General features: G+C 47.2%; 1 protein-coding gene across 4 annotated transcripts in view; it reads right to left on the bottom strand.

Moving 5' to 3' along the window:
• MAP4K4 (mitogen-activated protein kinase kinase kinase kinase 4) overlaps nucleotides 1-25,290 on the bottom strand; it is a 264,439-nt gene extending 239,149 nt beyond the window's left edge. For all 4 annotated transcript variants that reach the window (XM_050923011.1, XM_050923020.1, XM_050923027.1 and 1 more), the window contains exons 1-2: nucleotides 24,541-25,290; nucleotides 24,022-24,087 (exon numbers count right to left, since the gene is read on the bottom strand). In XM_050923011.1, the coding sequence (XP_050778968.1) occupies nucleotides 24,022-24,087; nucleotides 24,541-24,597 (123 nt within the window). In that variant the 5' untranslated portion in view covers nucleotides 24,598-25,290. The remainder of the gene's footprint in view (nucleotides 1-24,021; nucleotides 24,088-24,540) is intronic.
• Nucleotides 25,291-25,628: the final 338 nt, after the last annotated feature.

The raw sequence follows: 25,628 nt of genomic DNA, 5'->3' as shown, positions 1-25,628 counted from the left end.
GCTCACCTCCTCACCCCACCTATCCGCCCGTCTGTCCGCCATTCACCTGTCCGTGAGTCTCCTCACTGTCTGTCTGGCGCACCTCCCCATGTCCACCTGACCACCGTTCTCCTACTCGCCGTCTTCCTGCCCACCTGCCTCCTCATCCACCTCCTGCCTGCCACTCACCTCTCCATTCACCTGCCCACCCGCCTCCCACCTCCCTCCCACCCTTAACACGCCACTCAGAACAGCGTGTTGGAGCCAGACATGCTGACGCGCTGATCCGCCAAAGCACGCAGCCCCATCCCTCAGAGCACTGCTTTACCACGTTATATCCAAATTCATGTTATACCGGATCACGGTATACCAGGGTAGAGGTGTACCATATTATGTCCTGAAGTCAATGGGAGCTGCACTTACTTACACCAAGGAGAAACTTGGACCAAAGAGCAGGGTCTCTGTCATGCACCCACATCTAATTTTTCACAAAATACTATGTTGCGACTATGTTCCTATCTTTCTCACCATAAGTCAGAGGATTAGTTTGTCCTATGAAAGAATGAAGTCACTGAATAAATCAGTCCCTCAGCTTCAAAAACAAGCAGGCATTAGCCCCAACATTTTATTTTAAGATTGAAGGGAGTTTGTTTTGTTTTATTAAATTTATATATTATTTTGAACATTAAGTTACGGGGGTGGGATGTTGAAGAGAAGGAAAGAAGTTAAGAACTATGAAAAAAATAAGAAGAGTAAATAACATCACATGAAAAACTCTGAGTCACACAAGAGTTAGTGAGAGAAGAGATTTCCACATTTTACTACTGTCTGTTGGTAGTTTTGTAGTTGCGTTCTAGCAAAGGTGAACTCTCCCCACCTCCGATGAGTGTCACAGCCTCAGGGGGTTTGTCTAGTCCAGGGTTTAAAATGTGAGGTTAGCACATTAAGGCATAATGCCTAAGGCCCTGTGTGGATGAGATTTCTAAAAACAGGGTTAGTTACCCTATGCTAACCTCAAATTTAAAGTCCAAGTCTAAGACAGGCTTTAGGAGACAGATTCTTTACGAGCTCCCTCTGCACACTCCCCCTACGCAGCAGTCACTCCATATGGCAGAGGTCCCCAAACTGTGGGGCACGCCTGGAGTAATGTTCAGGGGGCCCCTCACAGGAAAGCGACGAGGGAGCACCACTCAGCCCTATTCTGCTCCAGCTCTGCTCCAGCCCTGCCCACAGCTGTGGCCCCAGCTCCTGGTCCCGCCACAGCCTTGGCCCCTGGCTGCATCTCTGTTCCCAGCCCGGCCCCTCTCCCTGCCCCAGCCCCGCCCCCCAGCTGTGTCCCCAGCCTCAGCCCCCTTACCCCGTCTGCATCTCCTCCACCACCACCACCACCCCCCAGAAGCAATGGCCTTGCTCCTGGCCCCAGCTCCGAGGGGTGGTATAGACAGGAGTAAGAGGGGGTGTGACGCTGAAAAGTTTGGGGACCACTGCTGTATGGCAACATGAGGCTAACAGATCAGTAAGCAGGTGGGCAAAGAAGTACCCATACAATCCCCACAAACCTCCTTTGCGAGATGTTCTGACCATGGGGCTTTTACATTTCTGAAAGAGAACTCAAGTCTCTCCCTAGCAGCACTCAGATGCCAGAGGAAGCACTGAGCTCCCACTCACACGCAAATCCAGCAGGAACACTGAATAGAGCAACTTTCGGAGCTCTCAATAGCAGGTCCTCGCTCAGGTGCTTCTATATAGAGAGAGGTCTAATAAAATCATGACTAGGGTGGAGAAAGTGAATAAGGAAGTGTTATTTACCCCTTCACATAACACAAGAACCAGGGGTCACCCTATAAAATTAACAGGTGGCAGGTTTAAACAAATATAAGAAAGTATTTCTTCACACAACGCACAGTCAACCTGTGGAACTTGATGTCAGAGGATGCTGGGAAGGCCAAAAGTACGACAGGGATCAAAAAAGATTCAGTTAAGTTCATGGAGGATAGGTCCATCGATGGCTACTAGTTAAGATGGTCAGGGATGCCACCCCATGCTCTGGGTGTCCCTAAGCCTCTGACTGCCAGAAGCTGGTACTGAATGACAGGGGATAGATCACTTGATAAATCATCCAATTCTGTTCATTCCCTCTGAAGCATTTTGGCACTGGTCATTGTCAGAAAACAGGATACTGGGCTAGATGGACCATTGGCCTGACCCTGTATGGCCATTTGTATGTTCTTAAATCACCGCAGCTTCAAGAGATGGAGAGGATTCTTTCACTCCCCAAAAGAAAAATAATCCTGGGTTTTCGCTAGAAGGAGAAGAATATCCATCTGCTATATCCCCTCTCACTCCAGTGAGGAAAGGGGGCAGAAGAAAGGACAACCTCACCCCCCGCACAGAAAAGGTAATGCAGGCTAACAACTGTTACCACCCCCTCAACCCCCAAAAAATGGACCCTGGGAAGGATCTGAAGAGGATCTAAGAACAAGAAAGGGAGAGAAATTAATGTAGAGAAATAAGAACCTTTATACTGGTAGAATTGCATCTATACTTGGGGTTGCACCAATGTAACCATATCTGTTTTCAAACACACACAGTTAAATTGGTATAAAAACTGCACAGACATAGCTAAGCCCTTTGAAGGTACTGTAAGGAGAAGTAGTAAGATTGAGAGAAAGAGAGAATGAGGAGATTTTTAACCCAGGGGAGAGAAGAAAAATGTAGCAAATAGTGCGCAGATGAGAGAGAGAAAAGGGTGTGTGGAGGGACATCTGAAGAAAGGCACACTTAGATATGACATTTTCCTTAGAGAGAAGATGAAAGAAAGTAAAAAACAGAAATATTGGAGAGAGGCAAAGACCTGGGAGACATTAGATGTTAAATGGTGATATGAGAAATGTATATTTTATATGAAGTTTTAAGTGAAAGCCCAGCCTTCAATGAAAATGTGCTAACTCCTTCTCCATAGTTCACACAGGAGCCAGAGCTTCATCTGATGTAATTCAGAATAATTCCTTTAACTTCAACAGAACTACTAAGAGTAACACCAGCCGAGGATCTGCCCCATAAATTTCCAGGGGGAAGGAAAAATACATTAATAAAATGAACACACACTCACATGCTGTAATACGAAGGATTCGTTCTATTGCATTATTATGCTGTTGGATTTATTTCTGCGTCAAATTATATTTACATGTATAAATTATATATGTCACACAGTCTGCATAAATCTGTTAAAGATATCATTCCCACCACTCAACAAAGCAAGAGAAGCAACTTCATTCAAAAACATTCAGATCATGAAACCAGATATTTGCAGAAGAATAGTTCATTTCATACTCTCCCCACAGGACCCTTGTTGACATAATGCAAAATTCCTACTGAAGTGAGGTGGTTTAATTCAGTGGTTCGCAGCTTATTTTCATCTGTAGACCCCAAAAATATTTCAAATGGAGGTGCGGATCCCTCTGGAAATCTATTGTCTCTGAAGAAAGCTGAATTCTGTTCAGTCAGTTTTCAGGCTAAGTCTTTCGCAAACCCCTTACACATGGGCAACAGACCCCAGGCTGAGAACCACTGGTTCAAATGACAGGGCGCTCTGTTCTGATTCAGATGCAAGTCACTAGTAAATTTAGTGTGCTATCTTCAACATCCTTCATAGCAGCCCAGAGTCATTCATAAAAGAAACTTAAGTAATTCAACATACTGAAGTACATATATCAAGCATGCTTCTAAAGAAACCCATGACTGGACAGTATTCACACAGAATCATCTCTCACTTACACAGAAAGAACGGGGTCTCATGGTCAGATTATAAACAAGACTCTACAGGAAGAAGTTTGTACTGTTGCTAGCTACACAGTGCTTAGCCTGTAGAAGAAGGAAACAAACAAACAAACAAACAAACAAACATCTTCTTTGGCTGGCAAGCTATAAAAAGCTTTGACTAGGTAAACTATTTACCAAAACCAGTCTAGTAATTTCCACTATTAGCTGTTAACATAATACATCTGAGTCAAGTCATCTGAGGAAGTGGGTATTCACCCGCGAAAGCTCACGCTCCAAAACGTCTGTTAGTCTATAAGGTGCCACAGGACTCTCTGCTGATAATACATTTGGTAACTGGAATGCAGTTAATGGAACCTGAATACAAAGTTCTTCCAAGGAAATTTAAAGTCATTTCTTCATCTAACCTTGATCAAATGGCAAGTTTCAGTGTGGTCCCATGAGGAAAATGGCTTTCTAGAGGGTTTCACGATTCTTGCATCTTTGATTCCAGATCAAATGTGCTCAGTTTACAGGTAAAAAGATACTTGTTTTTCTCCTAATTGCCAGCCCAGCCAGCTCAGCCTGAGTTTTATTGTTGTTTTTTCTGAGGGTTGTTTTTTTTTAAAATCACTTCTTGTGCATAATCACAAGTTATAAAGGCTCTGTGAGTCAAATCATGTCTTCATCATTAACATCTCTACAACCCAATGGCTTCAAAAGGTTTGCACAGGTGTAATACATTTGAATTTAGTGAACACTTTTGATAATGACAAACAAAGAGGAATAGAATCCAGATCATACTCTCTCAGCTGTGTTGACTCTGCACACTTACCAGGAGGGGAAAAAAAAAAAAAAAAAAAAAGAGTAGTAAAATATCATTTTAGTCACTAAGGCTAATATACAAGACTCAGTAGATCTGTCCCCTCCAACTCCATTGTGAGACAGGTGGTGCCATTTTTAAAGTCAGTTTTCTGACTAGAACTGCACTTTAAGTATCTGTGCAATTACAACTTTTCATTTAATTGGTCTTCTCTTACCCACTATAACCCACTTAATTGTGCTAGTGTATGACTGCATTCTCCAACAAGTCAAGGAGCTTCCCACACAGGTGCTTCTAACACAATTCTATACAATGTGTCCAAATGAATACACCTTATCCTACCAAAACAAAGTAACAAACACGGCTTAGAGCATTTGCAACCTTCTGCTTCCTTCCCTCCTCCCTTCTGCAATTCAAAAAAGTTTAAAAAGCCACAGATGGGAACCATAAAATGCTACTCCCTGTGTACGTTTCCCCTTATAGCTATAAAATAAGTATTTTGAGGAACACAACAGCAGAAGAGGCACTCTAAGGGCATGGCTGCACTTGCAGATAGAGCGCTTTGAGTTAAACCAGCCTTCCTAGAGCACAGTAGGGAAAGCACTGTAGTCTGTCCACACTGACAGCTGACAGCACACTGGTGTGGCTACATCAGCAGTTCTTGCAACGGCCAGAGAGAGCAACACATTGTGGTAGCTATCCTAGCATACAAGTGGCTGCAACGTGCTTTTCAAATGGGTAGGAGGGTGGAGTGTGACAGGGAGTGTGTTGTGTGTATGTGGGAGGAAAGGTTTTTGGGGGGCTGAGAGCATGTCAGCTTGCTGTCTTGTAAGTTCAGGCAGCAGCAGACCTCCCCCTCCCCCCAACCCCTCTCCTGCACCTCTCTCTCTCACACACGGCATTCCACAGTAATGGTTGCTTTGTCTCGGAGCAGATAAGCATGCCGGCTATCAAACAGAGCTTTCAAAGGGCATATCCAAAATGATGACGAGTGGCTACTTGACTTAAGGGGATTATTTGGCATTTCCAGAGGCTGATCAGAACACAGTAATGCAACACCTCATTCACACTAACGCTGGGGCGCTCCAGCGGGAGCGCATCAAACTTTATTTTACTCGCTAAGATGGAGAAGCAGCAGCGCTCTAGCAATGGAGTCAGAGCACTCTACGTGCCTTGCCAGTGTGGACAGGTAGTGAGCTAGTGCGCCCGAGGCTCCTTTAATGTGCTCTAACTCACAAGTGTAGCCAAGCCCTAAGACAACAACCAGAATACCTTCCTTGGAGCAGGGAGGAACAGGCACCTTGATCTGTAACTGAAATTCCTGTGGTCTAGGAAGAGTCAGTACGCTACTCCAGCTTGCACAAGAGCTGCCACTACATTCTATTAGATAGAAGGCACCTCCACAACTTGATAACTTTAACCAAAAAGAAGTTTTGTCAATAACTAACATACTATTGTTTCTATTATGAAAACGGGGCACTCTTCCATTACCTCACAGGAAATCTAAGCAAAGGTAGCTTTGTTCACAGACACACTGATTTACTGACTTTCTGCCTTAAGCCACTAGATTTGAAAACCATCAAGCCAGTGACACAAAACAATTATCTCATTCACAAGAGCTCTTTGAACCTAAATATAAATCCAAGTAGGTCAATATTAAAGGTTTTATTCCCTACCATATAATATACTCAAAAAGATCAAGACATTCTTTCCCACTCCCCTTTTTAACATTTGAGCAATTTAGCAACCCCAATTTATTTTAAATGACTGGAAATATTTTTCTCCATATTCACTTGTCATCATGCTAGAGCTTAACCCGTAGAATGCAGTCTCGGCAATCTCTAAAGATTAAGAAGATTTTTACTCTTTTTGGGGGGTGGGAGAAAGGATATGTGCCTTTTCCAGCACTTGTATTATATAAGGTTTTCATTAATTTGTTATTCAAAGCATTCAAGGGATCTGTAATAGATGAAGGGGGGAAGTTGTACAGTAGCTATTAATAGACCACCATTCTTTCCTCCCCCACAAGACTACACCAGAAACACATGGGAAGGTGGCAATTTAAACAAGAACATGCCAGCTCTGCTTGGCGAAATTTAAAGAACCTACTCACTGCATTCGTGCAAATGCACAAACATTTCTCTGAATGTGTGTGCATATGATATATTAAATATGACACTTTTTTTTTTAAATACTACCGCTTAAATAAAGGACTTTTACAGTATAGGCTTCCCTACAGCTCCTGACACACTCCTTTGTGTCTACATCTTGCGATACAGGATCAGTAACTGAATCCTCCATAATATCTAGGTACAACTGGTAAGTTACGCACATAGCAGCAACTTTAAAAAAAAAAAAAAACCAGAAATATTTGCAATTTTGGTTTAACATGCATGATTAATTTAATGCATTCTTAAACTGTTTTGGTTTTTGTTTTTTTAAAGCCACCAATATCTCACACAATAAAATTCCCTTGGAATTATCCTTAAGTGAAACTGACCTGAACTGCACAGGTATACCAAATTTTAGAAGTCTCAATAAGCTATTAATCCATGGTAAGTAAGGGGCAAGAGAAATTATCCAAGATCTTTTTTAAACCACTCTATCTAAAAAATGGTTTAGTCAATTACTGTGGGGAAAAAGAGAGAAATACAGTTGCATCTGGGCAGTTAGATTCAGCACTGGCTTTAGACCAGTGGTGGGCAACCTGCAGCCCATCAGGGTAATCCACTGGCGGGTCACCGGACAGTTTATTTACATTGGCATGGCCACACACAGCTCCCAGTGGCCTCAGTTCAACGTTCCCGGCCAACGGGAGCTGCGGGAAGCCGTGCAGTTTGACTTTGGGCTAAAGGAAAGTATGCACTAACAGAGCTGACAATCAAAAGTCAGGGGTTTTGTTTTGGTTTTTTTTGTTTGTTTGTTTGTTTGTTTTTTGGGGGAAGGGTACCAGGCAAGCAGATTATCTCATCAAAGATAAGTTTAACACATTTGATGTCAGATATTTATTCTCAACCCATCTATTTTGGTCATGTTGCATTTAGGTATTCCTATAGCTCTGTTCTAAAAAGTAAATAAGTATAGCCTCTGTACAAGCACAATTTCTCTAGGAGAAAAAGATTCAAAAAGCTTATCGCTGTGGACATAAGAGTGGAGATAGACAACATGTCTGTTTTTAAACCAAGAGCTCATCTCAGCCAGATTCCTGAGAAGTTCTACAAAAATTAAACCATCTATATTTAAATACCAAGTCTTAATATAGGTATGACAACTAAGTAGTAAAGAGATGATACTGGCTAAAGAAAAGCAAATTCACTCCTTGGCAAATACACACAAAATGGGTCACCTTTATAGGACACTTGGATCAGGGGACCTTCCATTTCACTGACAGGTATTCTATTTGCAAGTACAGACTTCCTCACTTCTAAATTATGAAGATGTGTGTTCATTCCTAGAACATCATCTACTTCTTGATAAAGGACATAATGAAGGCAGGAAAAAGAAATTAAGTGCACAGTTTAGTGTCTTTCTAAGTGCCCTTTCAAAAATGTGACGTGAACCCAGTTAAGAAAAAGAAAAGTTGCAAAACAATGAGCATGTCTGTGTGCAGTGCTCACTCTACAACCCATTTTCAATACATCAGCCCACTGCGAAGAAACTAATGATACACAGCACTATCCATTTTCTGGAGAAGCACTAAAAAAATGCAATTAAGGCTTCCACTCTGTACATACAACCCACCTATTTTTTTTTTTTTAATTCAGGGACACCACTGCATCAACTCTCTAGAGGGGTACTTTACAATATTACAGCAGAATAGATCAGTGATGCTACAGTTACAGGTCTGTCAGCACTTCCATTATGCATATAGACCCCTATTTTCAGAGCATTCAGCCACAAATATTCCCTACTGGTGCCTTGATGGGCTGATGCAGAGCTGACAAGAGAGAAGGACAGAGGAGGACAATTGTATGGAGGCCCTGAGTTTAAGGGAGCCCCCAAAACATTTGTAACTTGGGTGAAATGGGAGGGGTTGGGAATCCAGCAAACATGGTATACCACAGCCCCAAATTTCTTGGGGAGCAGCGTAAAAATTTGTTAAACTTTCAGTCAATTCTTATGTTCCAAGAATGCAGAAAAAATATGCTTTGGGATACTTTTTTTTCTGGCCCTGAACAGCTTTTTAAAAGCTTATGTATTTTGCAGATCTTCAGGTCAGAGTAAGGTACTCTACTAACACTTCTTAACTGGCTAAGGTGCCTGGGAAACATTTTTTTTTTTAAAAAGCAACACTGTCAGTTAGTTGGAGCCAATAATTTAAGGATTAAGAAAAGTTAAGACAAAACTCTTTTGAACTCATGATTTTAGTCTGGATTTAAACAAACTTTTAAACCACTGGTGTTCTAGACGTTTGTACTCCCCCAAATATTGAAAAGGAGAAAGTGAAACATACTCTAAAAATTCAACTTTTAATGTTCAAATCAAAATGCAAAACCATCTCAAGTTGCACCAACTGTGATTTGGCAGCTTTGGCACACCCGAGATGTCAGTGAAACACATGGCTGTTACAACAAGATTCTTTAAACTGACAGCGTTCTTTTCCAGACCCGAGAGGAGATATGTCCCCTCTGTCACCCCTCTGCTGTCGCGCTGAAGGAGCTGAGCACACAATTAGATCCAACAGCTCCATGTTGTGCATTGGTACAAGGAGTTAAAAGATATTAGTTAATAATTTCCAATCCACCTTTAGACACCAAGATAAAAGTGATCTGACTTTTAGGAGTGCTAAGCACCCTCAAATTCCTGCAAAGGCAATAGGAGCTGTTAATGCAGTTAAAAACAAAAACAAAAACAAAAACACCTCAGGCTTGCCACTTTCAGCGGGAGGGAAGGGAGGAATAGGGAGGGAAGAGACTTAGGACATCAAGGTATCAGTTAATACCTACTTCACAATCATTCCTGTGGCTGAACCCTCTCCAATTTGCCAAAATCCTTCCTGAACTGTGGACACCAGAACTGGACATAGTATTCCAGCAGCAGTTGCACCAGCACCAAATACAGAGATAAAATAACCTTTCGACTCCTACTCGAGATTCCTCTGTTTATACATCCACGGATCACAATAGCCCTTTGGCCACAACATCTCACTGGGAGATCACATTCAGCCTACCATCTACCATGACCCCTGTATCTATTGGGTGTCTGGGAAGTGGGCGGGCTTTAAAGGATCCCCCCCCCAGCCTAAGGGGAGGACCCACAGGACCACAGAACCCACTGAGTTCGGGGGACAACTAATAAAAGAACAGGGACAGGAGTGAGGTCAAAGGGTCATAAGAAGGGAACCTGACGGGGACACCGAGCAGAGAACCCCGGACAGCGCCCACTGCTCCTCGAAGGTGTCAAGGGAGCCAGTGGACGCCGCCCAGAGGAACTCCGCCCGGATGCATGAACGGACCATGGATCGGAAACAAGCCCCACAGTCACCGGTGTCTCCGTCAGCCAACCTCCTCTCCCTGGTCGTGTAGATGGCCTTTTTAGCCAGGGCGAGGAGGAGGTTGACCAGGAGGTCCCGGGACTTCGTGCGGCCACAGATAGGGAGTGCGTAGAGAAGGAGGTGAGGGGAAAAGTGCAGCCAGAAATATAAGAGGATGTTAATGAGGAGCCGGTGTAGGGGCTGCAACCTGGCGCACTCTAAGTAAACGTGCGCCAGGGTCTCCCTCACGACGCAGAAGGGGCAGGTGTCCGGGACAGGGGTAAACCGCGCCAAGTACACGCCTGTGCTCACGGCCCCATGAAGGAGCCGCCAACTGATATCCCCAGTGGGCCTTGGGACCAGGGTGGAGTAGAAGCTGACCCACCGGGGCTCCTCACCCTCCAGAGGTGGCAGGAGGTCCCGCCACTTCGTATCGGGGCGGGACATGAGGGCGAGGAAGTGAAGGGTGTGGAGCACGAGCATGTAGAGTTGTTTCCTTGGCGCGGTTTGGAAACGGACCGGCTGCAGGTCGTGCAGCCGGCTTGCGGAGAAGGGGTGGGGGGGCCAGTCGGGCCTACAGGGCAGGGGCCCGATGAAAAGGTCCGGAGGGCTTGGGGTAGGCGGGGCGTGCCCACTCGCAGGACCCGGTCGAGGTAGGCCCGAGCAGCGGGCGGCAAAGCGGCCTCCACCTCCTGGAGTACGCGCCGGGGAGTACAAGGTCTGGAGAGCCCCATGCGTCGAGCGAGCGTCAGGGGATCCAGCCAGCCTCCCCGGTCATAGTCCAGAGAGTTAATTGCTTTTAACGTTGCAAGTTAACAATGAACTCTTCGATTCTGCAGAAGCCAATGCAACTTCGCAAGGAAAAATTCCTACTTGCTGCATGACAGTTGATTTCTCAGGCCTGATTTTGTTTGCCCCTTGTTAGAGAGGCATCATCAACTTAAAAATAATAGGTTGTTCACTGAGCAGCATTGCGTATGCAGTGTTCTGTGTCACAGTTTCCCAATTTGGGGAGGTCTTTCCCACAGCAACAAAAGGAGAGAAAAATATTTGTAGAAAATATTAAGAAATGACGGTAAAACCTCATGGTTCTTAGAAGGGCTCCTGTGTAATATCTAAAACAACTTTTAATTCTTTTTTTAAGCAGATTACACATTTCAAGTTGATGGTGTCCCTTTTAAAACCGGAGTAACTGTTTTTTGAACTAGAGGGAATACCTTGCTCTAAGTGACAAAATTTTATTTAAAAAAACAATAAAAATCTTAAGGAGAGTTAGGAGTTATCTCCCAGTCCACCTCCCACTGAAGTCAATATAACTCTTTCCATTGACTCCAATGGGAATTGAATTGGGACCAAAACTAATCCTGTAGGTAACAGTCTACTGGGATTTCTGACCACATCAACCCATATTGTGCAAGTGAATATCACACTCTTGGATGTCAACACCTTTCAGAGCAAAGTGGAAGTGAGAAATGATCTTGTTAGAGCAGGAGTTTAGAGACAGAAATGCAAAGAAGAAAAAAAGACGGTTGCTCACCTTTGTAACTGTTGTTCTTCGAGATGTGTTGCTCATATCCATTCCAGGTAGGTGTACGCGCCACGCGTGCACGTCCGCCGGAAACTTTTTACCCTAGCAACTCCAGTGGGCCGGCAGGTCGCCCCCTAGAGTGGCGCCAGTATGGCACCAGATATATACCCCTGCCGGCCTGCCCACTCCTCAGTTCCTTCTTGCCGGCTACTCCGACAGTGGGGAAGGAGGGCGGGTGTGGAATGGATATGAGCAACACATCTCGAAGAACAACAGTTACAAAGGTGAGTAACCGTCTTTTCTTCTTTGAGTGATTGCTCATATCCATTCCAGGTAGGTGATTCCCAAGCCTTACCTAGGCGGTGGGGTCGGAGTGAGAGGTCGCGGCCTGGCGTACTGCAGAGCCAAAGGCTGCATCATCTCTGGACTGCTGAACCAGGGCGTAATGGGAAGCGAATGTGTGGACCGATGACCAGGTCGCCGCCCTACAAATCTCTTGGATTGGCACGCGGGCAAGGAAAGCCAGCGATGATGCCTGTGCTCTGGTGGAGTGAGCAGTCACACGGCCCGTCGGAACGTGGGCCAGGTCGTAGCAGGTCCTGATGCAGGAGGTAACCCAGGAAGATAGCCTCTGGGAGGAAATCGGCAGCCCCTTGACCCGGTCCGCTACCGCCACAAATAACTGGGGGGACTTGCGGAAGGGTTTGGTCCTGTCCACATAAAATGCTAGCGCCCGACGGACATCTAGCGAGTGGAGCTGTTGCTCCCTGCGGGACGAATGGGGCTTTGGGAAAAAGACTGGGAGAAAAATCTCTTGGTTAACATGGAAAGCTGAGACCACCTTGGGAAGAAAGGCAGGGTGAGGCCTCAGCAGTACCTTGTCTTTATGGAAGACGGTATACGGAGGGTCCACTGTGAGGGCCCTCAGCTCTGACACTCATCTAGCTGAGGTAATGGCCACTAGGAAGGCGGTCTTCCACGAGAGGTAGAGCAGGGAGCAAGTAGCTAATGGCTCGAATGGAGGGCCCATGAGCCGAGATAGGACCAGGTTGAGGTCCCATGAAGGGGCCGGAGGGCGGATTTGTGGATAGAGCCGCTCCAGTCCCTTCAGGAATCTCCCCACCATAGGGTGGGAGAAGACAGAACATCCATCCATTCCAGGATGAAACGCGGAGATGGCCGCTAGGTGGACCCGGAGGGACGACAACGCCAGACCCTGGGTCTTGAGGGACCAGATGTAGTCTAAAATAGTGGTGACGGGAGTCTCCATAGGGCGAAGAGCTTTCTCTGAACACCAGCAGGAGAAACGCTTCCACTTAGCTGAGTAAGTCGCCCTGGTGGAAGGCTTTCTACTGCCCATGAGAACCTCCCGAACCGGGGTAGAACAGCGCAACTCGGAGGCTGTCAACCACGCAGGAGCCATGCCGTAAGGTGTAGAGACGGAAGGTCCGGGTGACAGAGCCTGCCGTGGTCCTGGGTGATCAGGTCCCGATGTAGGGGCAGGGTAACTGGGTTGGCTACTGAGAGGTCCAGCAACATGGGGTACCAATGCTGTCTGGCCCATGCTGGAGCTATGAAAATCACCCGGGCTCTGTCTCTGCGCACCTTGAGGAGAACCCTGTGTATCAGCGGAACGGGAGGGAATGCGTAACACAGGTGGGCCGTCCATGGGATCAGGAATGCATCTGCTAGAGACCCTGGTTCCCGACCCTGGAAGAAGCAGAATGCTCGACATTTCCTGTTCTGCCTGGACGCGAAGAGGTCCATCCGGGGACGACCCCACCTCTGGAAGAGTGAGAGGGCGACGTCCGGACGGAGGGACCACTCGTGCGAACGGAAGGGTCTGCTCAGCCGATCCGCTAGAGTGTTCGGCACTCCCGGGAGATAGGAGGCGGAAAAGTGAACCGAATGGGCTATGCAAAACTCCCAGAGGCACATTGCCTCGAGACACAGGGGAGAGGACCTGGTGTCGCCCTGCTTGTTGATGTAAAACATGGTCGTCGTGTTGTCGGTGAACACCGCAACACAACAACCTTGAAGGAGATGGACAAACGCTTGACAAGCAAGGCGGACCGCTCTCAACTCTCGTATGTTGATATGGAGGTTGATCTCTTGAGGTGTCCACAAGCCCTGAGTTCACTGGGTGCCGCAGTGTGCCCCCCAGCCCAGATCTGAGGCGTCCGTGGTCAGGGATGCTGAGGGTTGGGGCGGATGGAACGGGAGCCCCGCACAGACTACGGACTGGTCCAGCCACCAGCGAAGGGAGTCCAGCACCCTCTGAGGAACGGTGACGACTGTGTCCAACGAATGTCTGGCCGGTCGATACTGCGCGATGAGCCATGATTGAAGAGGCCTCATGCGGAGTCGGGCATATGCCGTTACGAACGTACAGGCTGCCATGTGGCCTAGAAGGGCCAGACATGTTCGTAGAGAGGTCAGCGGGGCCGCCTGCAAGCGCAGAATGATGGCCGACAGCGACTGGAACCTGGGCAAGGGTAGGAAGGCCCTGGCCAGGGTAGAGTCCAGAACGGCCCCGATGAACTCTATCCGCTGCGTGGGGAGCAGAGTAGACTTGTCCACATTGATGACAAGGCCCAAGGCAGCAAAGAGGGTGCTGATCCTGTCGACATGGTCGCGGACCTGCAGCTCCGATGTGCCTCGGATCAGCCAGTCGTCCAGGTAGGGGAAGACGTGAATGCGGCAACGTCGAAGGTATGCGACGACGAATGCCATGCATTTTGTAAACACCCTCGGGGCCGTAGAGAGGCCAAACGGAAGGACCGCAAATTGATAATGTTGGCGGTCGACCACAAAGCGGAGGAAACATCTGTGTTGGGGGGCAGTGGAAGTGAAAGTAAGCGTCCTGCATGTCGAGGGCGGCGTACCAGTCTCCAGGATCCAGGGATGGGATGACTGTTCCAAGGGATACCATACGGAACTTCAACTTCACGATATACTTGTTGAGTTCCCGCAGGTCTAGGATGGGCCTGAGGCCGCCCTTGGATTTGGGGATAAGAAAGTAGCGGGAATAAAACCCCTTGCTCTTCTCGTTTTCCGGAACCGCCTCTATGGCTCCCTTGACAAGGAGTGCGTGCACCTCCTGACGGAGGAATTGCTCGTGAGAGGGGTCCCTGAAGAGGGACGGGGATGGGGGGGGGGGGGGGGCGCGAAGAAAACTGCAGGCGATAACCAGCCTGCACCGTACGCAAGACCCAACGGTCCGACGTTATTCGGGTCCACGCCGGGAGGAAAAAAGAAAGACGGTTGGAAAACTGTGGGGAGGGATCCGGAGGGGAAACTGGTACTGCGCCTCGGGCGCACCTTCAAAATGAAGGCTTAGGCCCTGGAGGGGCCTTGGCGGAGCCTTGGTTCTGCCCCGTTTGGCCACCGGACTGCCTGCGGCGGTTGTTCCTGCCGCGGTGCCTAGAGAGGTCCTGCTGCGGGCGGAACTGAGGGTACGGCCGCCGCTGCTGCTGCTGGTTTTGCTGCCGGAATGACCTGCGCTGTGTCGCAGGCGTATGCTTTCCCAGTGACCGTATTATGACCCTGTTGTCCTTGAGGTCTTTTAGTCTAGGGTCTGTTTTATCAGAAAACAGGCCCTGGCCTTCAAAGGGGAGGTCCTGGATTGTATGTTGGAGCTCCGGTGGAAGGCCAGAGACCTGCAGCCAAGAAATTTGGCGCATCGTGAGCCCCGAGGCCAGGGTCCGAGCGGCCGAGTCGGCAGCATCAAGGGAGGCCTGTAGCGATGTTCTTGCTACTTTCTTGCCCTCGTCCAGGATGGTGGAAAACTCCTGGCAGGCATCCTGAGGCAAGAGCTCCGCGAACTTCCCCGCCGCTACCCACGAGTTGAAGGAGTAGCGGCTGAGGAGGGCCTGCTGGTTTGAGACCCTCAGCTGTAGCGCCCCCGCCGAATAGACCTTGCGGCCCAGGAGGTCCATTCGTCTCACCTCCTTCGACTTAGGCGCTGGGGCCTCTTGCTCGTGGCGCTCCCTGTCGTTCACCGACTGGACCACCAACGAGCAGGGTGTCGGGTGAACGTATAGGTATTCATAGCCCTTCGAGGGGGCCATGTACTTTCGTTCCACCCCTCGAGCGGTCGGAGGGATGGAGGCCAGTGACTGCCAGATGTTAGTGGCGTTGGCCTGGATTGTCTTTATAAAGGGCAGGGCCACTCTGGTGGGTGCATCAGCGGAAAGGATGCTCACCACCGGGTCCTCAATTTCAGACACCTCCTCCGCTTGCAAGTCCAGGTTCTGTGCCACCCAGCAGAGGAGGTCTTGGTGTGCCCTAAGATCCAGCGGGGGAGGACTGGAGGACGAGGTACCCGCCACTGCCTCATCCGGAGAAGAGGGCGAGGAAACTCCCGGCAACAAAGTGTCCACGGGGGGTTCCGTGTGGGGCTGCACCTCCGTCTCTGGAGGGAGCTCTGGGTCCCGGTGACTAGACCTGCCGTCTGCTTCCGGGGAGTGAGGGGGTCTAGATACCGTCGCCTCCGGTGGTCTGCGTTCCCCCGTAGGGCGGGGGGTAATGTGTTGCGGACCCTGGGCTTGGGAATACGCCCATGGGGTCCAAAACCCCCACTGTTGAGGCCCTCGCTCTTGTGGTGGAGGGTCCTGGAACAGGGCCGAGTGTCTGTCCTGGCCCATGGCATAGGCGCTGTCAGTCTGGGAAGAGACCGATGGCTCCCTAGAAGGCCACGGAGGCGCTGAGCCTGATTGGTATGCGACTTTGTGCGCCGAGACCGACGCTCCCCTCGTTGCCGAGGTTCGGTGCCGCGACCCACATCAGTGCCGGGATCGGGAACGGCGTGATGACCGGTGCCGGGATCCGGATCGGGATCGGGAGCGATGTCGGTGCTGGGAGCGGGACCGCGACCTTCGATGAGCGCGGTGCCGGGACGGCAGCGGAGACTGGGACCTGCCACCGGCGCGGTGCCGGGAGGTCGACCGGGATCGGGACCTACCACTGGTTCGGTGCCGGGAGGTCGACCGAGGAGCCGAACGCCGAGGTGAACGGCTCCTGGAGTATCAGTGCCGGCAGTGAGAGGAGCCCGACCGGGACCGTGCAGATGGCGATCGGTGCCGCGAGTACGACCGGTACCGCCTGGGAGAACGGTGCCGGGACTCCGAGCGGCGCCCCGAGCGCGAGCGTTCACGCCTCCAGGGTGATCGGTGCCGGGACTCAGGAGACAGCGCTCGAAGCATCGGTTTACCCCTGGAGGTTACCCGTCCCGGGGGTGCCGGCTGAGGCTGCGACGGCTCCGTCATTGCGATCAAGTCCCGAGCCGAGGCAAAGGTCTCCGGCGTAGACGGTACCCGTAGCTCGACCCCTGATCTTAAGGGGGAGCTAGGAGGGGCTGGACTCGACGGACCTTCCGGGCCCGGAGTCAACAGCAGCCCTGCAGGCGGTGCCGCAGCCAGGGTAGGTGCCGGGCGCTCCACTCGGGTCTGCCTCGATGGTGTTGCAGACGCCGAGGGACGTGAGTCTGCTCCTGGTGCCGGAGATGGTCGGTGCCGGGGAATCTTGCCGGTGCCGGCACGGTCCGGTGCCGGAGTAGAACTGGCTGACTGCGCCGCCGGTGCCGGAGACAGAGCCGCTTCCATAAGGAGAGCGTGGAGTCTTTGGTCTCTCTCCGTCTTCGTGCGAGGCTTAAAGGCCTTGCAAATGCGGCACTTCTTGCTGATGTGCAATTCCCCCAGGCACTTAAGGCACGCGTCGTGGGGATCGCTCGTAGGCATCGGCTTCTTGCATGCCGAGCACTGCTTGAAGCCCGGCAAGCCAGGCATGGGCCCGGTGCCGGGTGCCGGGGAGGGCAACGGCCCACCCGCAAGCGATGTTAGACAACTATATACAAGATTCTAACTATCTACTACTTAACTATGAACTATTTACAACTAAAAACGATGAACAAGTATAGGAGAGCTAGGGACGTGGAGGTCAGCAAGCCGCACACAGTTCCAGCAACCGACACGGCGGTAAGAAGGAACTGAAGAGCGGGCGGGCCGGCAGGTGTATATATCTGGTGCCATACTGGCGCCACTCTAGGGGGCGACCTGCCGGCCCACTGGAGTTGCTAGGGTAAAAAGTGTCCGGCGGACGTGCACGCGCGGCGCGTACCCCTACCTGGAATGGATATGAGCAATCACTCGAAGAAGAACCCCTAATTACTTTCTAGGATGGCCAATCTTAAGAATAGAGGCCACGTCTACACTACAATCACTGCAACTATGCCGCTGTAGCGTAATAGCATAGATGTTTCCTACATAAACGATTTAGTTACTCCATCTCTGGAGCTACTGTCGATTTAGTTACTCCATCTCTCCAAGAGATGGCGCAGTAGCTAGATCAAAGCAAGAATTCTTCTGGTGACCTAGCCGCATCTACACTAGGCGTGAAGTCAACCTAACTACATAGTGCTCAGGACACAAAATTTTTCAGAGCTCTCAGTGACATAGCTAGGTCAATCTAATTTTTAAGTGTAGATCAGGCCATAGTTGAGCAGCTGGAATTGCTATTCAAACTACAAACTTCACTTACACTTCACTTCACTCGTAGGGGGAAAAAATACTAGACTGCAAGAGAGAAAAGTCAACCACACTTTGAGTTCACGATTTACATTAAACCAACAAAAGCAAAACGGTATAAAGTTCTGGTCACCTCTTCTAATGCAGGGTACACAAGAGGGGTCCAGGAGAAGGACGTCTACATGAAGACTCCCTTCTGGAGATTCCCCTACATTACCCTATTGGGGAACAGGACTTTCCTCACCATAGCTGCAGAGGGCATCCCGCTGTCCTGAAGTATCCCCTGTTTCTGCACTGATGGCACCCCTCTGCTCCCTGGCAGCAGTCCTCCCTATGGAGAAGGCCCCACAAAGAATAATACAGCCTCCTCCCACTCAGGCCCCCAGACTGGTAGAGGCACTTCTCTAGGCCCTGTGAAAAAGGGAGAACAATGCTGTGAAGAAGAGTGAGCACCCCTTCTGCATGGACAAAGGATCTCCTTCCTATACAAGTCTGAGGGCACAATCCTTCCCAGAGTTAAGAAAAATAGCACAACTGAGTGAGTTGGGTGCTGAGGAGAGGTCTCCCAGCAACAGCTGTTTACATAATAAAAATAGATATACTACAAAAAACAAGCAGAACAGGCAGAGAAAAGGAAAAAGTCTTAATCAAACTTCTCCTGACCTCAGTCAGAATCTTTCCACTGACTTAAGGGGATTTAGACCAAGCTATTAATACTGTATTTCATTCCTTTCATTACAGTAGCACCTACAGGCCTCACACAGGATCAGGGCCCCATTGTGCTTGACACTGTACAAACTATGGTAAGTGACAGTCCCTGCCCTAAGCGCTTGCAATCTGACGTAAGACAAGATCCAAAAAAGCAGGTTTGACAAACAGACAGATGGAATGGGGGAGGGAGGAGGAGAGTAACAGTAAGACAACCATGTGGTTACCCACAATTAGCAGGTTGCATTTTTTTAATAAAAATAAATATCGGTAATCCCCCCTGGCCACCTGCCTTGCCTTTGTATATTTAATTAAAATAATCTGGGGGGTGAAGGATGATCAAAAAGTTCAGTGAGCTTTCTTTTGAAAATGAACTGAGAAGACGTTTACCTCTAGGAACAAGAATACCAGTTTTCTGCGTCAGAACTACGATTTTGGTATCCCTGCTTCCTCCTGAGAAAACCATCACTACACAATTGAATTCCCCCAGAAAGTAGGAGCTAAAAGGAGGGCAGGTCATCCTTAAATAAGCTGGTCTGGGCCAGTTCCTGAAACCAAGAGACCTCATTGATACTGAATACAGTTTGTCTTTACAGCAATAAGACTGGAATTGTATTCACATTTAACAACATCATTAGAATTCACAATGTTGTCTGCTTACTAAGAGGAGAACAAAAAAGTAATCAATTGGCTATTAGTTAGGAATACCAAGCACAGAAATACAAATGATGCCAACTTTTAAAATAAAACTGCATTAAGATAAAAGAGTACTCTTAATGAAGAGAAAATACCTCTCTCATTTTTAACTTATTTTCAAATCACCATTTAAAATGATCAAATCTTACATCATGTCATTTTAGGAGCCAAAAGTTAGACAATACGAATCATTTATATGCAGTTTTGGAAGGCTGTGACAGAAATCAACAAAAGAAGCCTTCACTATGAATTAACTCTCACAAGACTCTTAGAAAGCAACACTAGCATGAGTTAAGGGTAATTAGAAATTTCATCCCTAATTTTGAGCTTCCTGGCACTGCCTCAAACCTACTATGGACACTTCCCCCTCCCCTGTCATTACAGAAATATGAAGTCTCAAAATATAACACATGAAGAAAAGAAGCAAGACCACATGAACAAAAGCTTTAAAATGTTGATCTCTTAGTTATCTTTTAAAAGAGTACAAGAGAAAAACCACCATATGGTACTATACCTTAATCTCAAATTAAAGTTACTCTACAGAATATGCTTCAATAAGGAATTTAAGATCTGAAATCAATACATTTCTTAAAGGGTTATTGAATATTTATAATTTACATAGTCCCCTTTTTGTACATTTTATCAAATTAAGAACAAAATATTTGCTATGAGATTTAAATATTAGCTAAAATGAAACTTGGTGAACATTTTCATTTTGGGTGAATAAAGTTATCCTTTAATGTAAGGTTTACTATTGTGGTGTGGAAAAAAATGTTAACTATAGACGTGCAAAACTGCTCCACCAATATTTGCAAATGATCCCAAAAATTCTAAAGACATGTTGCCCAATCAATGACTGTAAATTCCAGTTACACTTAAGTGCTCTGATAAAGTTAGACTGAGTCAAGGACCCGAGGCCACCCTATATGAAGACTTCATTGTTCCAAAAAGACAGCCCCAAACCAACTATGATATCACCATTTTCCTGCTAAATTCCATGCCATTCAGATAATTCCCCGTAAGTGCCCTATAGTACTTAAATAGGGGGTGTACATCTGGGTAACAAATTAAATAATTCTAAAAACTACTTTTGTCTATTGTTTGTTTACAAAATAAATTGAAGGTTATGCAATATAAACAAGGCACAACACAGGGTAAATTTTTTCAACAATCCATCAAACCATTGAAACTCCTTTTTCTGCAAAAAGGAAATATATGCTTGTGGGCAAGTCTGGACATGCCATTTAGCTCAAGATCAGTTGATATCAACCTGCTGAAGAGAAACTCCTCTCTCAAAATTATAGTAAGAATTCTTTGCTCTCTAAAACTTTTATTCTTTTTAACAAGAGGCCTAACAGTTTTCTATATCCATAGTGATTCAGAGGTTAACTTCATCCACTGTATCTCACAAACTTTAAACCTTTTCTTCCTAAACTAGAACCAATATGACTCAGAAGAGCATAATTCAGGGATTTGTTGTTATTATTTTCATATTTCTGAGCTAATCTACAGAGGAACGAGAAAGCTGGATTTAAGTTCATATCATGAAGAAAGAAAAGTCATCTGCTGAGAGACTGTTAGCTATAATCTTTTAAACACTGGGACAAATACCGATAAATTAATTATCAACCCTCTACTGAACATACAACCACCAAAGAATTTCCATCTCATTCAGTCACATACAGACCAAGAAACCTCGTGCAAATTTTTTTCCTGATTCACCATTGCATCACACGCTTTTCTTATGTCCAAAGCAAGTCTCCCCAGGGAAATGTGGAGGCATAAGCAAAGCTATGGAGGAAAGAAGAAAAAAGGGGAAGCTACTGATTCCAATGAGAGCAGCTGGGTGCTCAGCATTCCTTAAAATCATGCCACTTAGGCCCCAGTCCCATGAGTTCTATGCTGGAAGGCCCTTGTGACTACGCAAAGCTCCAACGAAATCCATGTGGCTCCATGTGGGTGAAGGCTCTGACCACATGCCGCTCATTGCAGGTCTAGAGCTTTATTTAGGCACCTACATACATAGTGATTCAGGAGCCTAATTTTAGGTGCCCTTTTAAAAAAAAGAAATCTTGGCCTTTTTTCTTACATGCAGGGAAACAGTTTCAAAGAGCTCTGCTGGGGTTGGGAAGGTAAGAGACTGTAATATTGACTATGTTCAACAGGTGAATGAAGATCCCCAGAAAGACAAATGACCATCAGTATAAACATTGATGTATAGAAGCCAGACAAAGAGACAACAAAATGCACTGTGTATAAAAGCCAGACAATCATATCCCTGTAGCCTGGGTGTCATCTCAGTGATGCCAAATACACAAACAAGGAAATAAATCAAACCAGCCATGTTTGAAAACTTCTAACCATTGTTTGCCAAACAGAAATAAAGTGTTCTGGCATCTGAGGCACATGTTACAAACATTTGCAGTTAAAAAGTAAAAATGATAAAAATACTTGAGCACCACATCACAAGGATGGGGCTGAGGGAACGGGGCATACACGGTTCAGTTAATCACTTATTTCCCCAAGAAGTCAAACTTATTTGTAAAAAAAAAAAAATCAAGTTCTCATCTTTGGATGACATAGGATTTGCCCCCCCACAAAAAAACAAGAGTAGAGCTGAAGGAAAATTAAATATTGCTTTACTGCCCAATGTTGCGTTCCCGTCACACCCAAAACTCAACTGGACAAGAAACTCAGAATCGCGCCCATGGTTATTAAAAAAACTTATGACATGTTCATGTCTTGGGCAAGCACGGTGTGGTTACGTTAGTACATACAAGTACAACACTTACACAAGCACCAAGCTGATATCAGAGGGGTTTCTTTCTATAACAAATCAGCATTTAAATAACTTCTGAACTGCAGTACCCAAATCAGCTTTTCTCAAAATATTAACTGGGGGAAGGCAGAGATTTTCATCACTTTCTAATACAGAAAAAAAATAAAATATATCACCTATGTTGAAACCGTAGCTCAGATAGACGAATGTCTGTTAGCCTGTGTGTTGTCAGTCAGAGTAAAGTGATTTCCACTTAAACCTAGCATGATTTTCTATTGTTTCAAATTGGTAAACATATTTGTTTCAGCTTAGTTTTTAAAATAGGTTGCTCTAAGTACTTAACCAAACTGAAATTTACCCATCTCCTATTGTCAGACAGTTAACCCAACAGGGCATGCACTAATTAATTCAAATGTATCATCAGGTAAGTCAGTTAACAATGTAACAACTGCAATAATTAATAGGGGAGTTTAAAGTCATACACACACCCTTTTTCTTTTAAGGAGGGCTCCGGTGATGCAAACTTTGTAGGCACAAAGATTACAGAAAAGTAATTATTAAATGGGTTAGCCTAAGGGAGGTGTCAAAGGTTAGCCTCTAATCAATCTTCCTATCTTACTCAGGCCTGTTGAGCCATACTGTTTTCCACCTTTTGCAAACAGAAACAGTTAAATTACTTCATTTCTACTTTTAAAATTTGACTTGTATAGCGAGGAGACGCACGCTGTTTCTCCATCATCCAAGAGGGATGAAGTTCATCCTCTTAAAACAAATCTAAAAATGTTTGCAGAAGACATACCAAAATGGCTTATTTAGAAACATATAATGGTAGTTTGATAGTGGTAAATTCTCCTATTAATAAAAGAAAACCATGTTCTGTTATAGCCAATTACAAACCCACCCCCGCCCCATTCCCTTATATCTGTACATAATAATTAATGACTTCTTCAATCCTTAACCTCTTTACTAAACTGTATGGTTGATCACTATTAACCATACTGATAACTGCTACTCCTTGCAAAATCATGCAACCTCAGATTTGCTTGTTCCACTTACTGAACACTGTATAAAGTACACTGTTTTCACACCCACATGGGCAATCTCTTATTTCTCACTATCCTCCTTTGCTTTTTTTTTTTTAAATCATATCCTTGTCAAACAGGTTATTCTAGGAATTCTGATTTTACTATCTTCAGACAAATAATCTGTCCAGCTATGGTTGCCCCCAATCACCCACGCCCTGTATATTGTGCATAAGAGTAGCATATGATGCAGCACCACTTGACCTACACTTTGCATCCTAAGCATTTTGAAAGGTTTTCAGCAAATAAAATTGGTAACAATTTTAAATAAGGTCAATGCTTTGTTTAAAGTAAACACAAAAGCACCACCTACCATTAAAACATATTTGATTTTTCAATTAGCACATATCTACTTATATGGACCCCCATAACCACAGTACCTTGGAGTGATCTTTTGTTTTGTTCTTTATCTTATAAAATAAATCAGGAAGATCTTACACCCTGCCAGGATAGGTAACTCTGAGAAAGTAATTCATGCCTCTTTTCTAAACACCAGTAGTGTCATCTGGAAAGGTAGATGCCAGTTGGTCACAAACAAGATGATTTTTTTTTTAAATTGTGCTTAACTTTTGTATGCGGAATAGGGTGACCTGGCAACAGATGTGCAGTAAACAAAGCAGGGAATTAGGTGCTGTGCAAAAAGATAAAGGAGAGAAATTCTGACACAAACCTTATAGACTTGCCCATATGTGCCATTACCAACTACTTCCACCAGCTCAAAAATCCCAGCTGGGTCCTACAAAGAAAAACGAGGGGCGGGGGGAGAGAAGTAGGGTTACATTTCTGAAAGCACTGGCTAATGGCAGAGAGTCTTGTAAAACGGGGTCTGGAGCTAGAGAGGATGTTGGCTGTGCAGCTGTTGCGCCCTGTTTTTCCGTGCACATGCCAATACATGAAAACAAAGAAAAGCAGCCCAGGGCTGAACTCTGCCCCCCCCAACCAACCACCCCCAGTAGCTCCCACTCCGGGGGGTGGGGGCAAGGGAGCAGCCAGACTGGCCAAAGTGCCCCTCCTGGGCGGCAGCTGCCCCCAAAGCCGACTGCAAACCCAGCAGCTTCTTCCCACCCACTCCCAGCCCAGCCCAGCCCAGCGCTCGCAGTAACAAAAGCCCTTCCAGGAGCCAGGCGAGGGGAGCACTGCCCCCTTTGTGTGCGGTGGGGGGCAGCGGGGGGCAGCCCCGTGCACTCACCCGCAGGGAGGAAAGGTCTATGTCCACCAGACTTTTTGCAGGAGAATCGTTCGCCATCTTCCCGTCTTTTCTTTCTTTCTTTCTTTTTTGTGGGGGGGGGTGTTAATAATCAAAACCTGGGAATTGCAAGAGCTGCTCTATCTCTTCCTGCCCGCTTCAGGCAGGGTGCGCCTCTGCTGCATGGGGCGGCCGGCTGGCCTGGAGGGGAGAGGCTGCTGTGGGCGCTGGTTTGTTTCCCGGCGAGGAGTGGGGTTGGGTGGCTTTTTCCTCCCCGCTCTCCCAGCCGCTCTTCGGCGGGTGCTGCGAGTTGGTGTCGGAAGCGGATTTACACCATGTTGAGGTGGCGGCGGCAGCTCCCAGCCGGTCTCTCCCCTGCACGCCCGGGCACGGGCATTACACACCCAGCGCGAGCCAAACTCCAGCAGCCCCGCTCCGGCACAGGGGGCTCGCAGCCACCCAGCGCGCTAACAATGAGAGATCCGCGGGTCCCTTCGGGCTTGCTGCTGTCCTCCTCTTCCTCTGCGGGGGCTGCTGGGCTCCTGCACCCGCGGCACAAGGCACTGGCAGGGGGGCTCCCGACCTGCAGCGCTGCTGGGCTGAGTTGAGGGAGTGAGACAAAGATAACCCAGGGAGGAGGAGAAAAGGGATACAAAATAGATTGTGGGCAGAGAGAAAACAGCTCCCCCTTTCCTTCTCCGGCAGGAAAAACCAGCGGAAACACACAACACCCCAAAGCACTTCTGGGAAAAAAAATCCTCGCTCCTCTCCCAGCCGCCGTGTGTGTGTCTAAGCGCCTAGCTCAATATATTCAACAGGGGTGTGGCAGAGAACAATAGATAACTAACTCCAGCCTCACTCAGCACTGCTAAACTCCCTGCCCTGCCTTAGTGCCCAGGCGACGGCTGGAGACACGGACATATTACACCCTCCACCCACCCCGAGTAACAATACACGCTCCATGCGCGTGTTAGGCACAGAGCTAGATATGGAAACAGTCCAGCAGAGTCTAGAGCAAATCCCAAAGGCTAGAGGAAGAAGAAGAAAAGCCGAGGAATACACAGTTAAAGGTGAAAGGGCTCACAATATTC

The sequence above is a fragment of the Gopherus flavomarginatus genome, chromosome 1 (assembly GCF_025201925.1).
Source record: "Gopherus flavomarginatus isolate rGopFla2 chromosome 1, rGopFla2.mat.asm, whole genome shotgun sequence".
NCBI lineage: Eukaryota > Metazoa > Chordata > Testudines > Testudinidae > Gopherus > Gopherus flavomarginatus.
This window is presented reverse-complemented; position numbering and strand designations above follow the sequence as displayed.